General features: G+C 34.7%; 1 protein-coding gene across 1 annotated transcript; it reads right to left on the bottom strand.

The window, feature by feature from the left end:
* LOC129226574 (uncharacterized) lies at positions 1-23,421 on the bottom strand. The gene is made up of 5 exons (XM_054861191.1): positions 23,284-23,421; positions 21,803-22,012; positions 16,055-16,225; positions 11,624-11,755; positions 1-314 (listed from the first exon to the last, which is right to left on the bottom strand). The coding sequence occupies exons 2-5, from the start codon at positions 21,900-21,902 to the stop codon at positions 214-216; spliced, it is 504 nt and encodes a 167-aa protein (XP_054717166.1). The 5' UTR covers positions 21,903-22,012; positions 23,284-23,421; the 3' UTR covers positions 1-213.
* Between the last annotated feature and the right edge of the window lie 2,691 nt (positions 23,422-26,112).

Genomic DNA, 26,112 nt, shown 5'->3' with positions numbered 1-26,112 from the left:
ATTATAAGAATCATTCACTCTATTCTTTTTTTATAAAAAATAACCATTTATTATAAATATAAATTCTGAATCACGAAGACGTTGATGCATCCCCCATAAAGTCTTTGGCGTAACGAAGCACTTTTTACTGCCGACATCCATGATCATTTTAGCTTTGCTGATCCCAACAGCGAGTTGAGTTGTCATGTGGGAGAAAAAGGTGAGGCTGATCTTTCACTTTTTCTTCCTCGACATCCAGAAGTAAGCGCCCAGCGTCAAGAGCACAATGCCAGCCAGTGCCGCACCCACTGCTATGGGTATCAGATCGCTTTTTTCTGTAAAGATGCAGAAAGAAAATTTAATGGGGGTGCATTGAGGTGGTTCAAAAATACATGTTAAAAAAATGTTTCTCCTCGATAACAGGACAAACCCTCAATATTTTTAGACTTGTGGGCAGCAATATACTGGAAGAATTTCAGCTTCCTATTTCAACTGAAAGAGGGTGCTCAGCCCCTCCCTCAAACTGCATAAGTATGGGGAGGGGAGTTAAAAAAATACATTGAACTGAAAAAACAATGCTACATATTATAATATACACGAGTAATATGCATAATGCATAGCAATAAAATAAGTATTTACAAAATTAACAGCTGGGGAAATTAAATGTTTTTAATTTGTGACATTTTCTATGCTACGGCTAATGTTAAATTGAGGGATCATTGAGCACCCTCTTAAAATTTGAGTACGAAGCTAAGACTTTTACAGCATAATTCTATTAATAAGTCTAAAAAAAAAAAAAAAAATTAGGGGGTGTCCTGGACTCTAGCTGAAAAAATGTTTTTTTGAACCACCCTAGGGTGCATCCTTCAGTCAAAAGTATCACTTTGGGTCACTGAAATTGATACAATTAGCCAAAAAATTAATTAATTAATTATTTAATTAACTAACTAACTAAATAATAATAATAATAATAATAAATAAATAAATAAATAAATAAATAAACAAATAATAACAATAATAAATAAATAACATAAAGCTAGAAAATACTTTTATTTTCCCAACATTTAACATTTACTTAATTTTTTAAAATGTCAGATTTCTAAAGACGTGTGTGACGTCATCTTTTAGAAACATGGAGCAAGCAACTGTAGAGCATAGAAATTCGAAAAAAAAAAGAAAGAAAAAGAAAGAGTGAAAAGCGTGACGTAACATGTGACGTCACAAGTGAGTCACATGAAAGTTGTGACGTCACAAGTGAGGACAGAAGCTTGTGTGAAAGAGAGCCGATTCAAGAAGTGAGCTTGAATCGGAGTGCGTGGTTGTCTTTCCTGGCAAGCTATCGCCTTTTGGTGATTTTTCACTGCGAGCAATTATTAGAGGAACGAGAATTTATATTTGATAGTTAAAAAAATATTCATTTGGCGAAGTTTGGTATTGTTCAAAGGTTTTCTTCTGGTAACCTTAGCGACTTGTTCACCTGTGACGTCAGCAGCGAAAATGAAAACAGCGACTGAACGCCCTTGAAGATATTTTTTAAAGAGACAATATAGGTAAAAATTACGAAACAAAGTACCTCAAACCACGTTTTCGACTATGCTCTTTCAAAACAAATATTTTTGAAAAATGAGAAATAACCCAACCATAAAAACAACTAGGTAACAGTAGGTAGAAATGGAAAAGATATCATTTACGTCGCCGCCATGTTTGCTCGTCCTGTTTCAATTTCGTATTTTAATTTAAGTCTTATTGTGTTATTTATCCTTTCCTCATCTTATCTGTTACTGGGTATCATCAGAGTTGTCGGTGTCTGTTACTGGGGGCCGGACCTTTTTTCGAAATTGAGCGAATAAAACTAGAATGAACTCATTCAGAGGATCCAGAAGCAGCCAAACCTTAGATGAGATGTAGTTGCACGAAAGGAAAATAGTTTTAAAAGTCTAAATATATTAAAAGACTGAGTTAATCCGAGAGCGATGTCTTAAGCATGTGTCTGACTGATGCCGTTATCCTATACAATAAAAAATGTTATTCGAAAAATGTATTCGTTTGTATCTAGTTAAAGTTTGTGCAGTCAAGGAATACAGAACTTTTTAAAGTTTTTTTTTTTCTTTCCTTTCTTTCTTTTTTTTCTGAGACACTTTTTCTTTTTCGTTTTTTTCTTCTTTTTTTTTCGAATTTCTTTGCTCAACAGTTGCTTGCTCCATGTTTCTAAAAGATATAACTTTGCGTACATTTTAGTCTATCTTTTAAGATTTTTTATTCATAGGAAATATGATACAAAAGGAACACTAATAAATCTAATATATTAAAAGTTAATGTGTAATACACGAAGCAATTATCAAAAATTTATAAACAATTTATTTTAAGGCTTACTAAATGAAAATGAAAAAAACATATCTTTACTAATATTATAAAGAGAGAGGGCGGATTTTTGTGTGTTTATATGTTCGAGGTAACCTCCGGAACCACTGCACCTATTTGAAAAAAATTTTCATTATATGAAAGGTACTTTCTTACTGAGTAACATAGGCTATAATTCGAAAAAAATCCGATAAATAGTTCTTTATTTAATTCAAATTTAGGCTCAAATTTCAATTAAATTGCCTATTATTGGCTATTAAAGGGGTGAAAAATTACTTGCACATATTCATATTATATATCGTTAAAAAGGGTAGAATTTTCTGCGTTCTAAACAATTTATTTCAATGCTCTAACTTAACTACGGTGGGAGTAATTTGCGTTTTTAGCTCGAACCTTTTTAGGCTTAGCAGAAATTTATGCACTACTTTCTTCATTAAATCTATCAATAAAAAGTGAAGGAATTGTCCCACAGTTTTCTTTTTGACAGCATTGGAAAAAGCGAGATTTTTTACTACAGATCTCTCTCGTTGGTCGAAAAAATTAGCTTCTATCTTCAAAGGAAAAAAGTTACAAGCGTATTTAAATCAATTTCGAAATATGTCATTTTGATTCAGGTTGTCAACCATTTTATTTTCACGTTTCCATGGTTACGCTTTTTTGAATCCATCTTTCGCATTTTAATTTCAAAAAAGTATTTTAATATCTGTCGTCATTGTTTGGAAGGGTGTTTTTTTTTCTTCTTTTATTTAAGTTATTCTTTAAGTTATTAAGTCATTCTTTTAATTAATTGTTGAATATATGTCACTTGACACAATTTTTGTTCTCAAGGTAGACCGGACAAAGCCGGGCTACCTTGCTCTTAATATATAAAGCTTAAAGCTTATACATTAAGATTTGAAAGCTACTGTTTATGTGATTTTATACCTTTTTGTTTGTTTGGCGAAACATTTATCATTGCCAAAGAAAAAACATCCGCTTCACTCGCAAAAGGGCTGGGTTCCGGTAGCGTGGTCGCTTGGCACGTTAGGCGTTGAGCAGGTTCAGTCTAGGATTATTGTTTTAAGGCAGCCGTTAATGTAATTCATTGTTTTGGCGATTTGTTTTGAAAGAAAAGAAACTTTTAATTTGTTTTTATCTGAGTGAAATGTACGACATTTTCTTATTTTTTTCTGACGATAATTTTTGAATGTTCCACGGGATGTTTTTTTTTTTTTTTTTTTTTTCTCTCGTTAGACGGATGGATTATGATAGCGTGGTTACTGGGCAAGTTTGGCGATAAATAATAGAGCTGTGAATTATTTTTACATTTGAAAGATATTATTTGATGTCTTTTTTTGTTTATTTGGCGAAATATTTTAAATTTCAGTAAAAACCGCTTCACTCGCTAAATAGAGTTTTAAAGCAACTGTAAATCTAATTTAATGATTTGACGAAAAGTTTTAAATTCCAAAGAAACTTTTTTTTTTTTGAAAAGGTGTGTACGCATTTTATACAAAGAAAAATGATCATTTCACATCAGAGAGGGAGGGAGGGTCAATTTTTTTATTCAACGGACTTCCATTAAATTTTTATCACGGGCATCGCTGTGCGGGTACTGCTAGTTTCAAATAAATTCATTAAAACATCTTTGGTAAAAGAAATGCTTACGTTAGTTAAGATTTAAAGAAACAACCTCATATAAATAATAGCCAATGATCGAGTAACCCGCGAGTTTCGACAATGATATTCGCGCCACGGCATGATAATTTGATAACATGTTTTTGTAATGATTAAAATGCAGGGAAAGGCTGCATGTAACAAGGCTGAATTCGATCCGGTAACTTAACTATTTTACTGGTAAGATAGTCGTTTTAGGGGAATGAAGGTTAATCCACTGGAGTTAGGGTTAAAATTTCAAGTATCAAAATATCATCAAGCAGGCAATGGGGTCCGTTCCAAAATTTTAAAAGCATTTTTTTCTAAAGAGCATGCTTAAAAACATAGGATCTCACCATCTTTTAAATAATTTATTTATATAAGTTTAATATTTAAAAAAAAATTCTTCAATCGGAGCGCTTTCATTGTTTTACGCTTCTGCCATTGACATCACAAATGATGAAATGCCATTCTGTGTTGCCATTCACAGAGCAAAATAGTTAATTCGCATCTTTACTCACGTGTATTGGCAACGATATGGTTCATAGCAAGCGCAGAGCGCAATTTTAATTCGCTTGTTGATTATCATAACGTGGAAACGCGAAAGAAAGATGCGCCAAAGAGCATCATTTGTGACGTCATCAAGACCACGCCTTGTTTAAAAAAAAATCTGACATTTAAAATAATTAATTAAAAAATAACTGTTGGGAAAATAAAAGTATTTTCTGAATCCATGTTATTATTATTATTATTATTATTATTTTTGCTCATTCTATCAATTTCAGTGACTAAAAGTAGTACTTTTGACTGAAGTTAACCACCCCATTTTCACCCGTCATACCTTGACGGGCGACTTTCTAGTTATTCGTAATCACCGTACGTAACAGTTTAAAGTTGAGCATTATTAAAAACATTAACTGAAAAAATAAACAGCTAGGAGTGACATCCAATCCTAAAGAAATTGCCGAATAAAAAGAAAAAAAGAAAATATGTTTTATAATTTTTTTTAAAGTAATCTTTATCTTTACTAATAATAAAGCTGTGAAAGTCTCTCTGTTTGTCTGGATCTCTGTGACGCGCATAGCGCCTAGACCGTTCGACTGATTTTCATGACATTTGACACAGAATTAATTTATAGCATGCGGGTGTGCACCTTGAAGTGATTTTTCGAAAATTCGATTTTGTTCTCTTTCTATTCCAAGTTTAAGAACATTTTTCCGAGCAAATTATCACAACGTGGAAGAGTAAATTACCAAATTATCATGACGTGAAACCGTAACATGGGCAAGCAAATGAACATAGCAAATTGGCGAGAAATTCATCATCCATTATTTGTAAATATATAGGCGAACCAAATGACCTTTTAATTTTCTACTGCGAGCAAAGCCGTGCGGGTGCCTCTAGTTAATAATAAAGCTGAAGGTCTGTGTGTGTGTGTCCTGTGTCTCTAGATCTCTGTATCTCTTGACGGGCATAGCACCTAGACCGTTCGGCCGATTTTCATGAAGTTTAGCCAAAAGTTAATAGTCATAGAGATGAGCACCTCGAAGCGATTTTTTGAAAATTCGATTTTCTTCCTCTTCAATTCCAATTTCAAGAACATTTTACCGAGCGAATTACAAAAACGTGGACGAGTAAATTACCATAACATGGCATATTGTTGAGAACTTCACCATCCATTATTCGTAAATGTACAAGCGAATCAAATGACCTTTTAATTTTCTACCACGGGCAAAGTCGTGCAGATACCACTAGTTTATTAAAATAAAATTAAAGAAAAAATAAACAGGAGAGAAAGACAGACGCTATCAAGTCGTCTGCAAAGCACTAATGCCAAAGATAAAAAGTTGATTGTTCGATTATTATCTGTCTTGAGATAAAAAAAATGGCATTTGTTTGGAACTCAGAGAAGTAGCAACCTGTTCGTTGCAATCAGGATTGAAACCATGCCAATTAGAATCACGGTGCGTGTGTAGGAGTTTTAGAAACACTTCCTAAAATCTGTGACGCACAAATATTTGCACAGGGGGTGAAAGATAGGATTATTTGCGGTTACGAAAGGAGATGGTATTTAAAACTTGTATTGCGAGCATTTTCGATGCGGGTTTTTTCTTCTTGATTTTATTTATTTATTTCTTTGCTTATTCTTTATGTATATCTTCCTTATTTTTTTTTCTTGATTGGTTTTTTCACACGTTTACATCATATAAGGAATGTACAGGCGTACCTCGTATAGCAAATAATTCGTAATTCGTTCCGTGCAGTACCGAAACCGTGCTATACGAAACTGGCAGCTTATGACTTTTAAACTTATTTTTTACACTAACTAATCATGTACAGTAAATCTTGTGTAAGTTGACCACTCGCGGTGCAGTACTTTGGCGGTCAACTTAGACAGGTGGTCAACTTATAAAGGGGGTAATGTTTTTCTTTTTTTGTCATTTCTTGCACCATGTATTCATTTTTTGAGTAATTCCACCATATTCTTTCTGTTTAACTCACTTTCATTGTTTAGCATTATTGAAAGTGAAACAATAATTAAAAATACTAATCAAATAATTTTGTTGTTTTTTCCTTGTTTTTAACTATATTAGACACTGTAGTTTTAGAAATTCCATCTGTGCCGTCTAATTTTCTCTGGCTTTCTCCATTTTCAATTAATTTTAATATAATATTTTATACTTTTTTTAAATCTCAAGTTCAACTAACTTTCTTTTTCAAGCCTTTTTTGTACAACTTATAGCACAAAGAGCAATAAGCGCGACTCTCCCAGTTCATAAAGGCAAAATTAAAATGTCCTATCTCTTAATCCCTTGCACCAGAAACATGTAACTTTACTCATTAGCAGGCCCAGATCTGCGTACCCGCAGTGCGAGGACCCGCGTCCTTAAAGGGGCTAACGGCCCTACAAATTGAAGAAAAAATAGAAAAAAAACTAGCTTATTCACTTTACAATTAGACACTTCTGGTCACTAGGGAGGGGCCCTACATATTTTGTTGCAGGGGGACCCAAAATGTATAGATCCGGGCCTGCTTTTTTTTTAGCACAATTCCTGTTGTGCTACAAAATATTGCAACTGAAAGAAAAGACTTTGAACTTTTCTACTGACACCTATTTTCATTGAACAGAGTACAAAAAGCTATCTCAAATAGAACAACAAATGAAAAACAAGTTTGGAGAATAAAGATCAGCATAATATTTATGCTGCTGTTTAGTTAGTAAAATGCTAGTCTGTCATCGAAGCATTAAAAACAATTTTGGAAAGCTATCAAAAAAAAAAAAAAAAAAAAAGAAGAAAGAATAATAATAATAATAATAAATAAATAAATAAATAAATAAATAAATAATAAAACTAAATGATTTGCTGAAGAAAGTTTTAAAAAATAAACCAAGTGGTCAACTTACTAAGGGTTTTTTACAATACTCCAAACCAAATTTGGTGTACATTAGTGGTCAAGATAGACAGGTGGTCAAGATAGAGAGGTGGTCAAGTTACGGAGGTTTTCCTTCATTATATGAGATAAGACTGATTCCGTTCCTGACAAAAGCGGTCAACATAGACAGGTGGTCAACTTTTAAGGGTGGTCAACTTGACAGGTTTTACTGTACATAGTAAAAATCATGTCAATATGTATCGTGTTGTATCGAAACCGTGTTTCGTGTTATAGCGAAACCCTGCTATACGAGACTTAGAAATAATGTAAATCAAGGGATGTATACCGTGTTATATCAAAACCAAGTTTCATAAATTCGAAGTTAAAACTTATTAGAGTTATTATCAAGCATTAATAGAATGTATTAAGGGGTCATAGCACCTTTTAAACATTTTTTTAAAAGTAAATCCTATTTTTGTTGAAACCATAACATGCTTACTTATTTTGCAATCAATAATTCATTGAAAATTTTTTTCAATATTGCCTACTTTTTTTTTTAAATTAAAAAATTTTAGGAAATGTTCAACTTTTAAAAATTTCTAAGGTTTTTTTGTTTTTAAACTAATATTAAAAAAATTTTGCTAAACGATCACAATCATCATCTCTAAAAATCTGTTCATGCATTTGCTTTTGTGTTTATTAGAAAATTTTCTGTGATTAATTATGTAAAAAATCGTATTTATTTTTTAAAAAAAACTTGGTTTCTCAAGGTATAACATGATCAAAACAATTAAATTATAAAATGCTTATCCAATGCACAGTTTTGTTACATATACAGTGGTGGACAAAATTATAGACTCAGTTTTTTTTTCTTTTGTTTCAATTACAACATGAATCAATTTAAATTAATTTCATTGAAGTAAAGATGAATAGTTGAAGAAATAGTTCTAAAATTAGTACATCTTATCAATTAAATTAAAAAATTCATAAAATTAGAAAATTTGCAAATTTAATATTTTATCATTAAGTGAAACCTGGACAAAAGTTTAAACTCAGAGGTAAAAAATCCAGGATTATGAGAAAGTTTCGTTCCAAAATGTTAATTTAATGCCATAGAATGAATAAATGTTGCCATCAGTGATTGCTAAAAGTTTTGTTTTTGGAAATTAATGAGAAACATATAAATGCAACCGCTGGACAAAATTATAAACTGACTTTTTTTTCATTTTTTCAATCATAATTTAACTCAGTTAAAAAACTTTTTGTTCCAGTAAAGATAAATAACTGACTAAATAGTCCTAAATTCAGTATAACTCATAAACTTTATGAAATAAATAATTTAATTAAAAAAATCTCAACTTTAATATCTTTATAATACATGAAACCTGGACAAAAGTATCAACTCACAAAAGTAAGAAACTCTGAATTTTGGTAGAATTTTATTCAAATACTTAATCATTTAATGTCCAAAAATGAACCAACGCTGAATTACAAAATTAAACTTACAATACTGCATAAACACAATTATAAGCTAACAAATTTTTTTTTTTTTTTTGAGTTTAATTAAGTTACATTTGCAATTACTTCAGTAAAACAAAAGTATAGATTTAGGAAAATGTAATTTTGCTATTAACATGGATAAATTGAAAAAAAATCAATATTTGAAATGTTTTAAAAATTAACACTGCATTAAATCTAGCCATTAGTGTAAACTACAAACTTTTAAAAACGAGTTGGGCTCTCAGTTTTCTGAATTACCTCGAATATGCGAATGGGCATGTAGATTTCACAAGCGTTTCCAACAGCTGCAGTGGCATATGGTTCCATACTGAAAATATTGCCCTTTTTAATTCCTCTATGGTTTGGTACAGGTGCCGATCATGATAAACTTTGCGAACCGTGGTCCCCCAAAGATTTTCAATCGAATTAAGATCCGGACTACGAGCTGGCCATTTGGTAACTTTGATACCCCAGCGCTTGAACCATTCTTTTCTACTTCTCGCTGTGTGTACACTCGCGTTATCTTGCTGAAATAACCAGTTACCTCCAAGAATCAGATGAGCAAAAGGTATGAGATGATCTTCCAGTATTAATTGATAATCTTCAGCGTTCTATCTTCCATTAAGAAATGCCAATCCTACTTTACCATGCTGAGAGATTTATTTATCTTTACTGGAACAAAAATTTTTTTAACTAAATTAAATTATGATTGAAAAAATGAAAAAAAAAATGAGTTTATAATTTTGTCCAGCGATGCATTTATATGTTTCTCATAAATTTCCAAAAACAAAACTTTTAGCAATCACTGATGGCAACATTTATTCATTCTATGGCGTTAAATTAACATTTTCGAACGAAACTTTCTCGTAATCCTGGATTTTTTACCTTTGAGTTTAAACTTTTGTCCAGGTTTCACTTAATGATAAAATATTAAATTTGCAAATTTTCTAATTTTATGAATTTTTTAATTTAATTGATAAGATGTACTAATTTTAGAACTATTTCTTCAACTATTCATCTTTACTTCAATGAAAATAATTTAAACTGAGCCATGTTGTAATTGAAACAAAATAAAAAAAAAATGAGTCTATAATTTTGTCCACCACTGTATTATCCTAAATTCCATAATTTTTAGAGATAACCTTCGTGTTATATCAAACCCATGAAGAATTAAATTCAAGTAGCGTACCGTGTAGTATCGAAACCGTGCAATAATAACCGCAAATTTGGTACCGTGTAATATCAAAACCGTGTTGTACAAGTACTGTGTTACACGAGGGATGACTGTATAGGCTTTTATTGCTTAAGAGATTTAATTGTTTTATTAACTGTTCTTAATTTTATCAAATTCTAAAGAATGCTAAAAACAAATTATTTCGTCTTGAAAAATTAAGTTCAACTTGAACATTTGTTATCATACAACCTTTGACAATAAAGTTCGGGGAATAGACCTGTTATGTAAAATTAGATGAAAATTTCCCTACTGTCGTTCGAAATAATCACTTCTCATAATTATGCACCACTGAGATCTGCTATAGATGTCTTGTAAACTTTGCAAGATGTTTTCTTTTGGGATGAAGTTCAAAAGCCTTGTCACGTTGCGCCGAATGTCGGGAACATTGGCAAATCTATTTCCTTTAAAAGCGAGTTAGAGTTGTGGGAATAGGAAGAAGTCTGGAGGACTGAGATCTGGTGAACATGATGTATGTTTCTTTCGGAGTGTGGCCACGCGTCAAACAAAATTTGTTTCAATAGTGTTGCCAGTTCGGTCGTTCTGACTTTATTCACTGAACTTTATTGTCAGAGGTTGTAATATGGTAAAAATTACAAGGTTCAAATAATTCTAGTCAGAATGCCTAAAACTTGCTACAGAGTGAGAAACTCAAAATAGTTTTTAAAGCAAAATGCTTTTAAAAGGAAAAAGATCATTCAAAATTCATTGAAAAGAATGATAAAAAATAATTTTAAAAATCTATCAAACCAAAAAAAAATTATTATTAAAAAAAATTAAAAAAACAACTAAAAATTGAAAAAAGTGACAAAAAAAAATCACTTGAATTCGTTTCTGACGAATTGAAGTTTTTGCAACCAGAAAAATGCATATCATAACACAATTCTATGTCTAGGATAAAGAGAGAGGACCGCATTTCAGATCTTTACTAATAATAAAGCTGAAAGTCTCTCTGTCTGGATCTCTGTGACCCGCATATCGCCTAGACCGTTCGGCCGATTTTCATGAAATTTGGCACAACATTAGTTTGCACCATGGGGGTGCACCTCGAAGCGATTTTTCGAAAATTCGATTTTATTCTTTTTCTATTCCAGTTTTAAAAACATTTTACCGAGCAAATTATCATAACGTGGACGAGCAAATTACCATTTCGTGGACTAGCAAACTACCTTAACGTGTACGAGCAAACTACCATATGCGACCATGGGCGAGCAAAAGAACATAGCAAATTGGCGAGAAATTCATCATCTATTATTTGTAAATATACAGGCGAACCAAATGACCTTTTAATTTTTCAACTACGGGCAATGCCGTGCTGGTACCACTAGTATTAACATATAAATCAAGGTTGTGTGATTATTTTCGTAGAAATTTTTCTCTGAAACGGAAAAAGGACCTCGTGCCCCGTATCTGCCAATCACAAACACACTGTATCAAACGACATTGATCGGGCTAAGTGAGAGTACTAAGCGATCTTGGTTGCCCTGAAAAAAAAAAGGTATCAATCCCCAACTTTCTAATTCTGGTTATGTGAGTACGTACTGACGGGTTTGCATTCTCCTTCGTCTGATGACGTGAATCTCCTCTCGCATGCGCAGACGCCATTCGCACACAGACCGTGGTCGTAGTCGCACTGCTCGCTGAAGCTGCAGTTGGCCCCCGTCGTGTTCCACGCTGGAAAAGAAAATATCAAAAGGATAAAAGAACTTCAAATGAAAATAATATGCATGCGATATACTGACAGCCTGGTTATGGCATCCAGAGACTGCAGTTTCGTCTTCGTTATGGACTCATCAGTTTGGGACAGTCAATACTCCCATTGGAAACGAGATTACCAACAAACTGGTTGCCAAAATTAATCTAGTATACAAACGAGAGCCCGCAAGCAATGGTGCGGTTCAACTTGAAAATGATGCTAAGAGTTAGCTCGGTTATTGACTTTTCCAGACTGATGAGTCCCTAACAAGGACGAAAAGCAGTCTCTGGCTGTCATAGCTAGGTCGTCGGTGTATTGCATGTACTTTTGCCTCAGCCTTGGTTCAAGAGCGGTAAATTACAGCAAATAATATTTTACGGAAAGGTTGTATTTTTTGTTTTGCAACTATGTGGTTTTGAACAGCAAGATATCGAGTAGTCCAGTGACGTAAAAAGCACCACCACAACCCCACGGCGCGTGGGGGGGGGGGAGGGGAGCAAGAGGTATGAGAATGCACTCTCTAAAAAAATAAAACTATGATGAAATGCAAAAAAAACTTCTTATTTGAGGGGGTATTATTACTTTAAAATTGTTATTACTTATAAATCTTGTGAGAGGAGCACCGAAGTCTGTATACGCTACAGCCCTTGCCATCCCCTCCCCCCCCCCCCATACACAAGTCTCACACAAGTAGGCTCCATTGAGTACAACTGACCGTATATTTTGTTATGGATACAACACGTGTTTAAAATTGAGAGGGGAAAAATACAAAAAAGAATTCTTCTTTTCGTCGGAAAAAAAAGGTATCTTAACAACGTGCATAAATTAATATTGAATCCTCACTCAATACGATCATTTTGTAATAAGGTGTTCCATTCAGTGCAGACGCATTTGTTTTAGTTCAGAACTCTCGCGTCAATACCAGACGACGAAGCTACTGATTTAGAGTTTTAAACCTTAGGATATTGCGAAATTAATCATGATTTATGCGTCGCGTCGTTGAAACTGTTGCGAAACCAGAGCAGCGTTTGTGGAATGCGACTGAAATCCGAGAGACACAGAGATTCAACAGACAGGACTGTGCGAAATTGTCTGGCGTGTGCCATTTCGATTAAATCATGCATTGAAAAAGCTCAGTCTTTTCGAACTTTTTTTGTGGTAAGTGAATTTTTTATACATTATATAGTATAATATTTGCTTATTTTGGAAGTTCTCCTTTTTTTCCAGTCTCCAGCTCAGTCACTTTTCTATGCCGGGCTGATGAGTGCTAATAAGCACGAAATTGCAGTCCTCGGTTGGAAATGACTGAGCTGGCGGTGTATTTCATGTATTTCACCTTCATTTTATTTTACACGGATGAGTTTCGATTTTACGCGGATGCGGTAATGCAAACAGATAGAATTTTCCCCTCTTTCAAAATTCAAACTCCTAAAGATTTCAGATTACGCGTAATCAACTGCATTTTGGCGTGCTAATAATCGAGCTTCGGCCACTGGAGACATTTTATGCGATTGGTTCCAGAGCTCTTTCCAGAAGTAAAGTTATTAAACCCATACAGTTCAGAACTTACTGGAAGAAGAGCTTTTAGGAATGACAAAGGAGGCCAAAACCAACGCAGGTACCGACGTCGGTGATGCTCAACCAAAAACATTCACATAGAAAATTTTGAGCCATTCCTAGACAATAGAAATGATCTTTCTGATTTGTTAGTGAAGGACGATTCCATCATGGAAATGACGCAAGTGATCATGGATGCATTAATGCTCTGCAAGGAATTACAGAGAAAAATTCTTAATGACTGCAAAAAGACTATCATAGTAGAGATGAGTTCGGGCTCATTTTTGAGAGCCCGGGTCCGCCCGAGCCCGAAAATTTGTAACCGAGCCCACGCGAGCCCGAGTGATATTGTCTCGGACCGAAATCCGAGCCCGCCCGAGCCCGAAGGATACTTCCTTGTATCAAAAACTGAGCCTTCTACAGTCTGACATGATCTCTCTGTTAATGAAAAATTTTACATCAAATGTTCTTCATTAACAGAGAAGTTTCTAAATTTTCTTAAAATGCTGCACTTCAAATGCATTACTGTATGACATATTGCAATAATAATCGCAAAAAACACTATAAATAAGCGTTAATTTATTTATTTACTTTTTTGGGGGGAGGGGGGGGGGTAAATTTGACATTGATTGAATTGATTTAAATGTTCCTTTCATTTTCTCATAGTAGGAAAATATTTATTTGCTTTGAATTTGTATGGAGATTGGCGATTGAATATCTGTGCTTGAGCCCGAGCCCGAAACCTATTTTCGGTTCTAGAGCCCGAGCCCGCTTCGGGCCCGGGCTGAACCCGTCTCATCTCTATATCATAGCCAACTCCTCTTTATAAACATAACACGAAATTGGCTTATGTTTTCTTTATGCGTGTTGTGCATAAAAGTCGATATAAGTTCACATTAAACTTATTGTACAATTAGTTATCACTAGAATGAAGTATCTTGTTATCTACGGAACCAAACCCCTATTTTAACACTAGTGTTAGGTCTCAATTTACGCGGTTTCGATTTACGAGGCATTTCCGTGGAACGCAACCCACGCGTAAATCGAGGGTCTACTGTATTAATATTGATGGTGATTTTTAGCGCATGAGAAATTCAGCTTTAAAGTTTTCCTTTTAAGTTATTCATATATATATCAAATTTCAAAACAGTACATCAATGACCAACTTAGCTTTGCTTTCCTCATAACTTTTCGGTTCATATGTACTACATCAAACCAGATTTTGCGAGGGAAAGAGCCAGGGATTAATCATTAATCCAAGGTTTCAGTGGTGGCGATTCGGGGGGGGGGGGGGGGCAAGGAGGGGCAACAGCAAGTAAAGTCAATTTTGGGTGTAATCATTTGCAATTTGTTTTAGCTGTTATACAGTGAAGTCTTGATTAACCCGAGGGATATGTTCCAATGACCCTCGCGTAAGTCAACGCGCGAGGTTAACTTACTGTTTATTTCGAGTTGTAAAAAAGAGCATGTATACAACTTTTTGATAAATATACATCATTATTGTGAACACTAGTAAACATCCAAGAGACTATCCATAACCGTTCCTTACCAATGTATTACCCTTTCCTACATAAAGAACTCAATTTATATTGTATTTCAAAAAAAAAAAAAAAAAAAGTGTTAACTTTATTAATAATAAAACTGAAAGTCTCTCTGTCTGGATCTTTGTCTGTCAGGATTTCTGTGATGCGCATAGCGCCTAGACTGTTCGGTCAATTTTTATGAAATTTGGCGCAAAATTAGTTTGTAGCATGGGAGTGCGCACCTCGAAGCGATTTTTCAAAAATTCGATTTTGTTCTTTTCCTATTCCAATTTTAAAATCATTTTACCGAGCAAATTATCATAATGTGGACGAGTAAATTACCAAATTATCAGAACGTGGAACGTAACATGGGCGAGTAAATCGGCGAGAAATTCACCATCCATTATTTTTAAATATACAGGCAAACCAAATGACCTTTCAATTTTCTACTACAGGCAAAGCCGTGCGGGTACCACTAGTTCTACATAAACTGGCGGTGGCTGCATAAAATCTTTCCTTAACTGTAAGTGGTTTTTCGTACACAATAGCAAAACGAGATTTAGACTAGTAACGTAGAGTGTAGTAACTTTCGCGTTCAGTGCTGACAAAGGGATGAACATCCATGGACGAAGCTAATAGATTAGTAGTCAATAACGAAGCCGATACTAAGGCCAGAGTTTCGCGTCTGAAAAATTTTATGTTGCGGGAGAGGAGTTCGCTTTAGTTCTGGGATACGTTACTTGGGAAAAACTGGGGATTGTATCCATTTCATCTAAGTCAAATCGCGTTGCACTGCAAGTTCCCTGCAAGTCTTTGCATAGTTAAATATTGCAAAGATATTATGGGTGGAAGCTTACTTTTGCTAAAATAGCGTTGTGGACATGACGTCCTACGTCAGTTTCAAAAATTTTCATATCCTTCTTGCTCTTAACAGAAGTAATTTGGGTCAAAAAATAAGACTAGATTTCAGAGGAATTTTAAAGAAAAAATCAAGTTGGTGTGATTTTTTTCTGCAGAAGTTATTTAAAATTTAAAGACACGAGGATTTCAATCCCGTCTACACTTTACTCCCCCCCCCCCCACAATGGAAAACTTCACTTAAAAAAATAAATTAAAAAAAGGACAGATTTAACAGCCTCATACGCTTTGTCCCCCCCCCTCGAGATGTCAAAACAAATCATAAATAAATGTACTTACACTCTAAACAGTAACCTTCACTGACTGTCGAGTTGATGGTCACATTGACGAAAGCAGGCTTGTCTTCTGGGCATGCGCAGATGCTGTCTTGGCAAATCGATCCATTAATTGCTTGGCAGTCGGGGTTATCTTTGCAAGTAATGTTCTGTGGAATACCTGAATGTGAAAGCCCTAAATCAAAACAAAATTCAAATTAATAAATTTAAGTATTTCAATCAGTTCATTAATATTTCAGTTTGGGCACAATCTCTCGCTTACTACAAAATTATACATTGTTTAGTTAAAATATTTTAAGGCATTTTTTGTACATGAAAAAGCATCATTGGAACAATGCGTTTTGACTTTTTTTTTTTTTGAAAACTTTGTTATAAATTCTAGTTTAAAAAATGTATCTAGAGCGATGTTGTAAATAGGCAGAGTAGGCAGATGCCTAGGATGCAAAATTTTACCTTTTATTTCTTTATTTCTTTTTATTGTTCATTTATTTTTTGCATAACCTTCGAAAACTAGAAAAAAAATGTGCTTTTATTGGAATTAAAGTGCACGTTTAGTTTGACCAATGCAGATAAACTGCATCGACAAGACATACTGTAAATACTTCATCTGTGAGAGAGTGGCATAGTGGTTAATTCGTTATAGCAGAAGCTGGGATAAACAAGAATTTAGTTCTGCTCCTATAAGTTGGCTTCTTGGGCCGAGGTCACGGGTTCAAACCCGGCTCAAGTCGGTAGATTTTTAAGATGTAAAATATCATCAAGGTCCACTCAGATAACTATGCGGCACGTAAATGATCACAAGAGTGCTCATTTGACTCGGGCATTCTTGGCAAAAGTCAGTGTAGTTTTTTATCAGGAGAGCCATGAACCTCCATCTGATGGAAAACTGGGCGTCAGAATTCGTAAGTGGTAACTACTTTCGTCGATAGAGGTGCCATATGAAAGAATGGATGCCAACCTCTGAAGAATTTACTATAGTTGGGGCAAACCTAACCTGGCAGCATTGTGAAGGCTGCGCAGATCCTAATCACAGCATTACGAAGCTGCCAGGTTAAGTTTGCCCGAACGATAGGTCTGCAGGTGTCGAGGAGTCAGTAGGCAGTCCCAATAGTAACAAACATTTCAATATACTTAAAGGAGCAAGATCTCATATTGGCAATCTCTTATTGATAGACTCCTCTGCATTCCATCATTAAAAAAAAACACTTACTAAGAAGAGCATAATTTGTTGGTTGTGCTGTTACGGAAAATTAAACAGGAAAACTTTCGCTGTTGATGTGTTGAAAGTTATTGAATTATAGATGGCGCAACAGTGCTAAGACGCCTTCTGCCGGTGTACTGAGGAAACAGATCAGATAACACTGAACCTTGACCCCAGAAAGACATGCTGGAATTACATGTCACTTTTAGTCACACCCCCTTTGGCAAGTTTAATTAAATCCTTTTTTAACACGTTTTTATTAGCTTCACCTGCATGTATGTATGTATGTATGTATCTTATAACGGAATTTTGTAGCTCAAATTTCGCCCACTTCCTGCGATCGGATTCTTTTGAAATTTGGCACGCGACCTCAGACCCGATGACAATGCAATATTCTATAATCAAATTAATTAATTAACTCGTTTAATTGTTAGTTTCCTCCAATTTTAATCAATATTTTGGTATAAATCCAACAATGTGAAAAAGGAAAAATTTTAAAAAATACATTAAAAAATGCTCGCAAAAATTATTTAAAAATATCTACAAAAACCTTTAATTTTTTCTGCATCAGACAAAATTTGTTCCAATGTCCCAAGGTAATTAGAACATAAAATATAATTGTTTTTAACTAATTTCACGCCAAAATTTAGGTGAGCCTTCAATTGGAAATTCATTGCTGATCAGAACATTGTTGAACAAAACTTTTATTCAAATGCATCTCAAATTTTCAAAGTAATGTAGATATGATTTCCGCACACATACATCGATGACTGAGATGGATTAGCTGGATTAGACAATTACTCCACAGGCAATTTATCAGCGAAGTTGAATGTTTTTAGAGCTCGGCTATTACACTTTAAGGGGTACAGTTGCTCTTTTTGGAGTTCGAGAGACCACGTTTCGAATGCCACCCGAGACCTTTAGTCGCTTTTTTTTTGAGGGGGGGGGGCGAATTTCATGAATATAAAAGATTTTGAACAATGTTGAAATGAATATTTTTTCGTAAAACAAGTAAACTAAAAAGAAGAAAATAAAATAATAGTTTAAAAAACTATAAAAAAAACACGCTTTCGTAGCAAAATGAACTAAAAAGTGAAAAATAATCTTTGGATGATAGTAGTTGACCAATCACTTAATTTTAATGTGATACAAAAAAGCGTGGGGGGGGGGGGGGGGGGCTTCTTATCAGTTGTCTTGAATTTCTTCCATTTGTTGTCCATGCAAAAATGTAAATAGACAGCACCCCACGGTTTCTTGTATTACATTAAAATTAAGTGATTGGTCAACTACTATCATCCAAAGATTATTTTTCACTTTTTAGTTCATTTTGCTACGAAAGCGTGTTTTTTTTAGTTTTTTAAACTATTATTTTATCTTAATCTTAAGTTGATCTTGACATTGATATGGCAGGCATCACCATTTCTTTTCAGGTATAAAACAACAGCTACAGTTTAGAGCAACAAGGTGAACAATAACGTATTTTGTTGCCGTCGCAGCTGGTGTGAAACTAACATAATATTTAGAAACAAATCGATACCCTTGTACATAAAGTAAAAATATAAACAACACATTACAAAAAAATCAAGCGTGTCTGTGAATTTCAAAAATTTGTAGACACGTGATTTCGAGGAGGGGATTACAAGATTCAATAAAAACTTTTGCTAGTTGTCTTTACATTCAAAACTCCAATCTTTTTGCGCTGAAAAAGGAGCTCTAGGTAATGCAGAAACATAAGCTTACAATAGTCTGTAAAATTGTCTTTTTTTTAAAGTTGTTCTATAGATGTGTTTAGCACAATTCTGGTGGAGCATCAATTTCTTTTGTATTCGGCATTAGGCAGCTTTTACAATGAAAATGCATTACAATACTACGCGGGCTGTTGGAAAATTATCCGACCCTTTTTTCTATGAAAATCTGATTTATATAAAACAAGTGGATTTGCATGAGCTGACCTTGAACCTTTGTGCGCATGCGTGAATTGTTTCCCCATCTGTTAGAGTGTCAGCAGCAGGCTGCTGGCAAGAAGTTTAATTTAGTTAGTATGTAAGGCTCTCGACTACTGAAGCAAAATTTTCCATGAACTAGGTGACATCCAAGTGAAAACCATTCGACAGATGCAGACTGCTTTCGGTGACTATTTCTAAGTGAATTTCTCGCACTTAATTTCGACCAGACTCCCTGTAGTTTTATGGACTCTTTACTCTCCCGATACGGCTCCTTGCGACTTCTAGCTGTTTTCTCAATTGAAGAGGCTATTTTGAAAGGTTAGTGCTGCTCCGATTGCTTCGCCATTTTGTTTGAAATTTAAAAAGAACCGACGAGGCCACTACACTTTACGTCGGTCAAATTTGGTTTCCCAGCGATTGATGCAATTGACAGACGGTAAAAAATACACGCATGTGCAAAAAGGTTCAAAATCAGCTCAGAAAAGCGTGCTTGATTCATATTCATCAGGTTTTCACAGAAACAAATGAAGTCAGATACATTTCTAACAGCCCTCGTATAATGGCGATTTCCTTCCCATTGCGACAAAGGCAAAAGTCAGTGTTTCAGTCAAAACAGACTTTAAGTTAGCTATCAATTTAATCGGTTCCAGGTGACGTCACAGCACAATCAACAAATCACGGTCCGTTCAGTGAACGTAATTGTTATTGACGGAATAAAATATGCTAATGATTCAACCAGAAGGCGAGTTTTGTGTTGCTCTGATAAGTGGGACATGTAACTCGCGTGGATTTGAGTGGGGAAAATTTCTTAATCCTGCCACGAAAGCAATCCAACTCAACGAACCGCCGATTACCTTTGCCTATTGCCCCAAAAAGAAGTAAAAATTTCAAGGTCATGCCACAACGTATCGGAGCCACACTGTAATTTTACCATTGACAGGTACTGACACACTTCGACAAACTTTCTGCTGTTGCAGTGGAGTGAGCCATAACAATGTAATTTTTTTTCATTCCGTTAAGTTTAAACTAACTAATAGAAACGTCAATAATGCAACAACTTAAATAAATGAATAAATAATATGCCGCTGCTGAGGGTATCCATCCCCCGACGTCAGAAAGATCAAGTTTACAAGGGAGCATTGAAACGTCTAAAATTTTAATTTCTAGTTATCAATATACCGCCCAAAAGGACGGACATGTCAGTAAGGGTTATTGGGGGTTGGATTGTCTGGGACAATTATGGAATATTACAGAAAATGGTTTTCGATTGGTAACAGTGGGCCACACGGGTCAGCTTTGCGGGCCGTAGGCTGGGCACCACCATAGATGTAGTATTAACAAGACTCACAACGAGAAACCGGTTCCATGGGCAACAAGCTCTTTTAGTACTGACGGGCAAATGTCCGAAAAGCGCATGCAAGCAACAACTTTTGCTGTAACCTGATGTAAGGCCCTCTATATATACGAGCCGGCGCATCAGCTTAAGATCAGCCTTTTTGGATCGGAGAGCGTGTTTGAGCGGTTGTCTTTTCTGGCGAGTTATCGCGTTGGTGATTGTTCACTGTAAGCAATTATTATCGGCACGTGAATTGTTTATAAAATAAAATATTATTTTCTGCAAATTTGGCGAAATCCGAAACTTTGCTGTGAAAACCCAAAAAGTGCAACAATGAAAAATTCGATCCAAAATGGCTAATCTTAAGCTGATGCGTCGGCCTATCTATATAGCGGCTCTAGCCTGATGAAATGCAAAACAGCTTTGCATCCGCGTAGGCTCAACACCACACTAGAGAATGTGTCTCTAGGGTGGTTGTCTCTAGTGTGATGTTGGTAGGCGAAGCTTTTGCCAGTCTATTTCAAGTTTCGCGCGTCCATTGGCTTTCGCTACAGAATCGGGTTGTTTTCTTCAGTCAAAAGTACTACCACTGAAATTGATAGAATAAGCAAAAATAATAACATGGACCCAGAAAATGCTTTCATTTTCCTTACAGTTATTTTTTAAATTAATTTATTTAAATGTTCGATTTTTTCAAACAAGGCGTGGTCTTTATGACGTCACAAATGATGAACTTTTGCGCATCCTTTCCACGCTATGATAATCAAGAAGCGAATTAAATATTGCGCTCTACGCTTGCTATCAACCCTATCGTTGCCAATACACGTGAGTAAAGATGCGAGTTGAATATTTTGCTGTGTGAATGGCAACAGTAAATGGCATTTCATCATTTGTGGTGTCATCGGCGGGAAACCTAAGCAGTAAAAGAGCACCAATTAAAACAATTTTTCAAAAATATTAAACTTAGTCAAATTATTTAAAAAATGGTCAGATCCTATGTTTTTAAGCATGCTCTTTCAGAAAAAAAACACTTTTAAAATTTTGGAAACGACCCCATTGTGCATCTAGCTATACTATATCTATGGACACCATTGCGATAGGGCTTGCTGATAAGCCAGAATAAAGTTATTATAGTCTAATATTTGGTAAACCGCTGCAAAATATCTTCATCCCTTTTCATCATGATGGCGAATAAATTGAACAGTCACAAATATTTTTTTCAAATTAATATTATCACTTTTACAAGACAAAAAGGATTTTTTCCCTTACCTTTGGCAGTTGGTAAGGATGTTAAAGCTATCGTAAAGAGAATTAGAGGCAGTCCTAGAGATGTAATGGTAACAAAATGTTTGTGCACCTTCGGCCACATGTCTTGGTTTAGTTTGTTTTTCTATGAAAAGGAAAAGCACGCCAAATCTTTACGTTTCATTAATCCATTAAATTCCAGGCATTTAATCCAAAGAAGTGCTCAACCAGTACCTGAAAAATCACTATAGTCATAAAATAGGTAAATTTGTAAAGAATATAAAGCCATAAATTTGTGGTAATAATTATCTTAATCCCTAAGCTTGAAAATTAGATCCTTCAAGATCGTTGCTTCAAGTATATAGCATTGAAAAGAGTAGATTTCGATAACTGAGCCACATGGCAATTTTATCAACAATCATCAAAGTTATTGACGCCGAAGACTAGATGTTACTGTATTTCGGCCTTGCTAATATTGCTAGAACGGGGCGGGTTGGTTATGGTGGCGTAATGATCACTTTGCGAGATTGGCGATACAAAGCTTTTAATGACGTTTAACTTAGTTGGCGAATTATTTATATTTTACATGGAATTTTAACGTTATTTGTTGTTTGGACGGAGTATTTCAAATTTTAGTGGAACTTTTAATGGCTGTTGATGTTCTGATTCCTTTATTTGACGCCAAGCGTGTTAGAAACTCGTCACGATCACGTTACCGTAACTTTGCCTGATTTTCAGAAATCGTTTGACTAATCAGCGAGTCAGCAATCGAAAGGGAAGGCTACACTTTGTTCACGGAATAACATAGACCCAAAGTAAACAAAAAGATTTCCAGAAGGTTTGTTGCTGCTATGCCACTTTGGACGATTTTCTCTTGAGCGAAAAAAAAAAAAAAAGTTAACCAATAGGATTCGTATTCCCCGTCTGCCTGGCACCAATTTGTTCTTATCCACGCCAAGCACGTGATTGAGGTTGCCAAATAGCGTAATTCATTGTTTACAACTAGTCTATCTTTCCCGTGAATGAAATTTAGTGAAACTAATCAATAATATTACTTTCAATGCTTTGGCGGCTCTTAATATTTGAATGGTTACGGTTTGTTTGTGATTTGTGAGGTTTTTTCGTTCAATTCTCAATTTCGAACGCTGGTAAAAGGGTTTTTTTCTCTTTCGGACACAGAGTTCCATGAAAATACAATCAATCAACACCGACTTAATGCACCACTGTTTCTGGTTTGGTGTTGAATGAATCAACGTAGGGAGCTTTTCCTGCACCCATATATAAAATCGCGTACTCATTATACGTAACATTCAAAAAAGGAAAAAGAAACATATTAAATTTTTAAGTTAAAAAGAGGTCTAATGTTTCATTCCTTATAAATGGTTAGACGGAGATTTAGAATTGCACTTCGAAGCTATAACAACGTTATTTAAGCATTTATAATCGATTAATTTACATTTATAAAAAGAAGAAATGATTCCTTATAGATATATATTTCTACTTACGAATTCTACAGCGCTTTTATGTACTTCCAAGCATTTTACCTATTTCCCGAACAATATCTTTTCCAATATTTCCAATTTATCGCCTTCCAATACTATACCAGACTCTGACATTCAGAGATAATATTAAACTTACAGTCTTTTTTAGATCTTATCTGATACACAATAAAGCTCTCACCATTCAAAGGAATTGTTTTTCCACCTCATTTCAAACGAGTTTATCAGCCCAGACCAAGGGTTTTCAATCAGATACACCTGATAATCTTCGAAAGAAATACGGCGGCCTGCTACTGATATTATAATTTTGATAGGAATTTTCATACCTTTACTTTTGAATGTTTCGCGTTTAAAAGAAAAGACTAATGGACTTGAGAGACGAAAGAGCTGTTGTTGTTTCTGATGCAATTTGGGATATACAACTCCAGGGGCGGATCCAGAAATTTTTGTAAGGGGGGGGGGTCAAGTTTCAATGGCTTCAGCATGTTATACCTCCTATGTAAAAAGTGTCAGTTAAGCAGGGATGACTATACCCCCAAGAATAATGGTGCACCCCCTCATATGGAACGGAGCACCCCTTCCCCAAATGTGATCAAAACCCTTTCAAATTGCACCCTTACCCAGGAGCGGCATTTCACCATTTAATTTGGGGGATCGAGTTTCTTAAATATGTATAACCCCAAAGCGAAACCAAACACACATTAGCTAACAAGAAGTTGTCATAAAATTGGTTTAGTATGAATAAAATTAGTGTTTAGAAACAATTAAAATTTTGTTTCATTGACTAAAAAGTTATCATACAAAAAAAAAAAAAAACATCTCACTACTAAAGTTTTTATACCTTTTAGAAAAGTTATAATGCATGATTTTTGGAATTCGGAAGAGCAGGGAATCGTGTTACTAATTTATCAGTGCCCAATGTCGTGCTGTTTAGCCAGTTCAGCTAAATGGAATTTTTTTTTTTTTTTCACTCTTTGTGCTTCGAAAATATTTCTCTAACATCCTGAGACATAAAAAAAAAATCTTTCTCTACTAGCTGAGCTGATTGTAATAGTTGAAAAATAATTGAAGTAACACAAAGTTATGTATGAAACACTTGCTCTTCAAAATCACCCAGGCTACTTCAAAAACTGTGAGGGGCTTAAAATTTTCATCATTGAATAATCTAGTCATGTTGGCGCTCTCAGCTTCAATGAGATATCATCTGCCTCCAGCCCTGTTATTCACTATTCCAGACTGATGAGTCCATAACAAGGACGAAACTGCAGTCTCTGGATATGAAGACCATTCTGTCGGTATATTGCTTGTAATTTTTCTTGCATGATGCTAAAAATTTTTCTCACAGTTGAAGCATTTTATTTTTCGTTTTCGAAATCCAATCCAAATAACCATAATCCCAGCCAACCATACAGAAAAATAATTATAATTAACATCAAATCTTGTGTTAATTTCATTTGAAACTGAATCTATTACTTCATACAAAATATTCAAAAATCAATGTTTGACTTCACATTATTATCATGTGGATTTTTGTCTTTTTTTTTTTTTGCGTCTCTTTAAAATTGGCTAGGAGGAAGAATTTTTTTGAAAAACTTCACGATTGATTGAAATATACATCTATAAAACATCTATTTTCAGTTTCAATTGTAGATTTAACTGTGGTAATATGGTGCACAGACCAATTGTAGATTGAACTGTGGTTTGAATAGTCGAGTAGCGGCTTTTGATAGCGTAAAGCATTTTTCAAAAACCTTTTTCCGATACAAACAAATTGGATAAAAATTCAAACGAAGTCATGCATGCTAAAAGGCATGAGCTTTTTCCTTATTGAAAGAATCGTTTTGCAATAATCCTTCCAGTCGTCAAATCACTGCTTTGAAGTTATAGAGAAATGGTTTTATCGTTTTAACTCTTGAAGATTATCTTGTGTCACTCCGCGATTGCATAATTATAGAGTCCCATGAAAGGTATTTGGTTAATATGTCTTTTTTTATTCAATAATCACATGCATTTTTAAGAAGTTTCTATGAAAGCATTATAATATATTGAGCAGCTGAAACGTGTATCTAGCAGAAGAAAGCGATGAACACTCATTAAATAAATATACACTTTAAAAATGAGCGTAAAAGTAAATGTAAAATATCAAGGAATTTTCTTGAGAAAACCATGCAGCCACACCACTTTTCACGAGCCTCTCATATTGGACATACCATCGTTACACTGGGCACACAAGTGTGAAATATTTAACCTATATGAGGCAATGTCTTCTTTAGTTAAAATTAACCATAGTTCTCTATCAGTTTTCTATGTTCTGAAAAAGCCGAAAATACTTCATGAATTTTTAAGTCATCATCCAAATAACGAAAAACACTTTTTCTAATCTGAGAATGTGTAGAGTTTCATCAAATAGTTGCTGAGAACCAGCGAGATTTCCTTTAATGAACATTGATTTCCGACTTACATAAATTGAATTCATCCATTTTCTATTATTCTGCTCAAAAAATTTGGGGGTGCGACCGCCCCCTCTTGACCCCCCTATTTGCCGCCCCTGCCCTTACCCCTTAAATTTGTCGATACCTGCGCCATGGATCATACTGCTTCTTTTGAAAATGACCAAAAAACTGAAAGTAGCAATAGCCCAGTAATCAAACTCAGCCAATCCATTGAACTATGACTCGCTTAGAAGAAACACCTAACAGAAGCAAGAAAGTAAAAAAAAAGTTAACATTGATTCCTGTACTAATTTTTCGAATCTAAAAAATTGAAGTTTAACATCAATAATAGTAAAATTCTTATCACAGGGGGGTCGGCTGACCCTTTGACCCTCCCCTGTAA

This window comes from Uloborus diversus, chromosome 7 (genome assembly GCF_026930045.1).
Source record: "Uloborus diversus isolate 005 chromosome 7, Udiv.v.3.1, whole genome shotgun sequence".
NCBI lineage: Eukaryota > Metazoa > Arthropoda > Arachnida > Araneae > Uloboridae > Uloborus > Uloborus diversus.
Note: the sequence above shows the minus strand (reverse complement) of the source record. Positions and strands in the feature narration are given on the sequence as shown.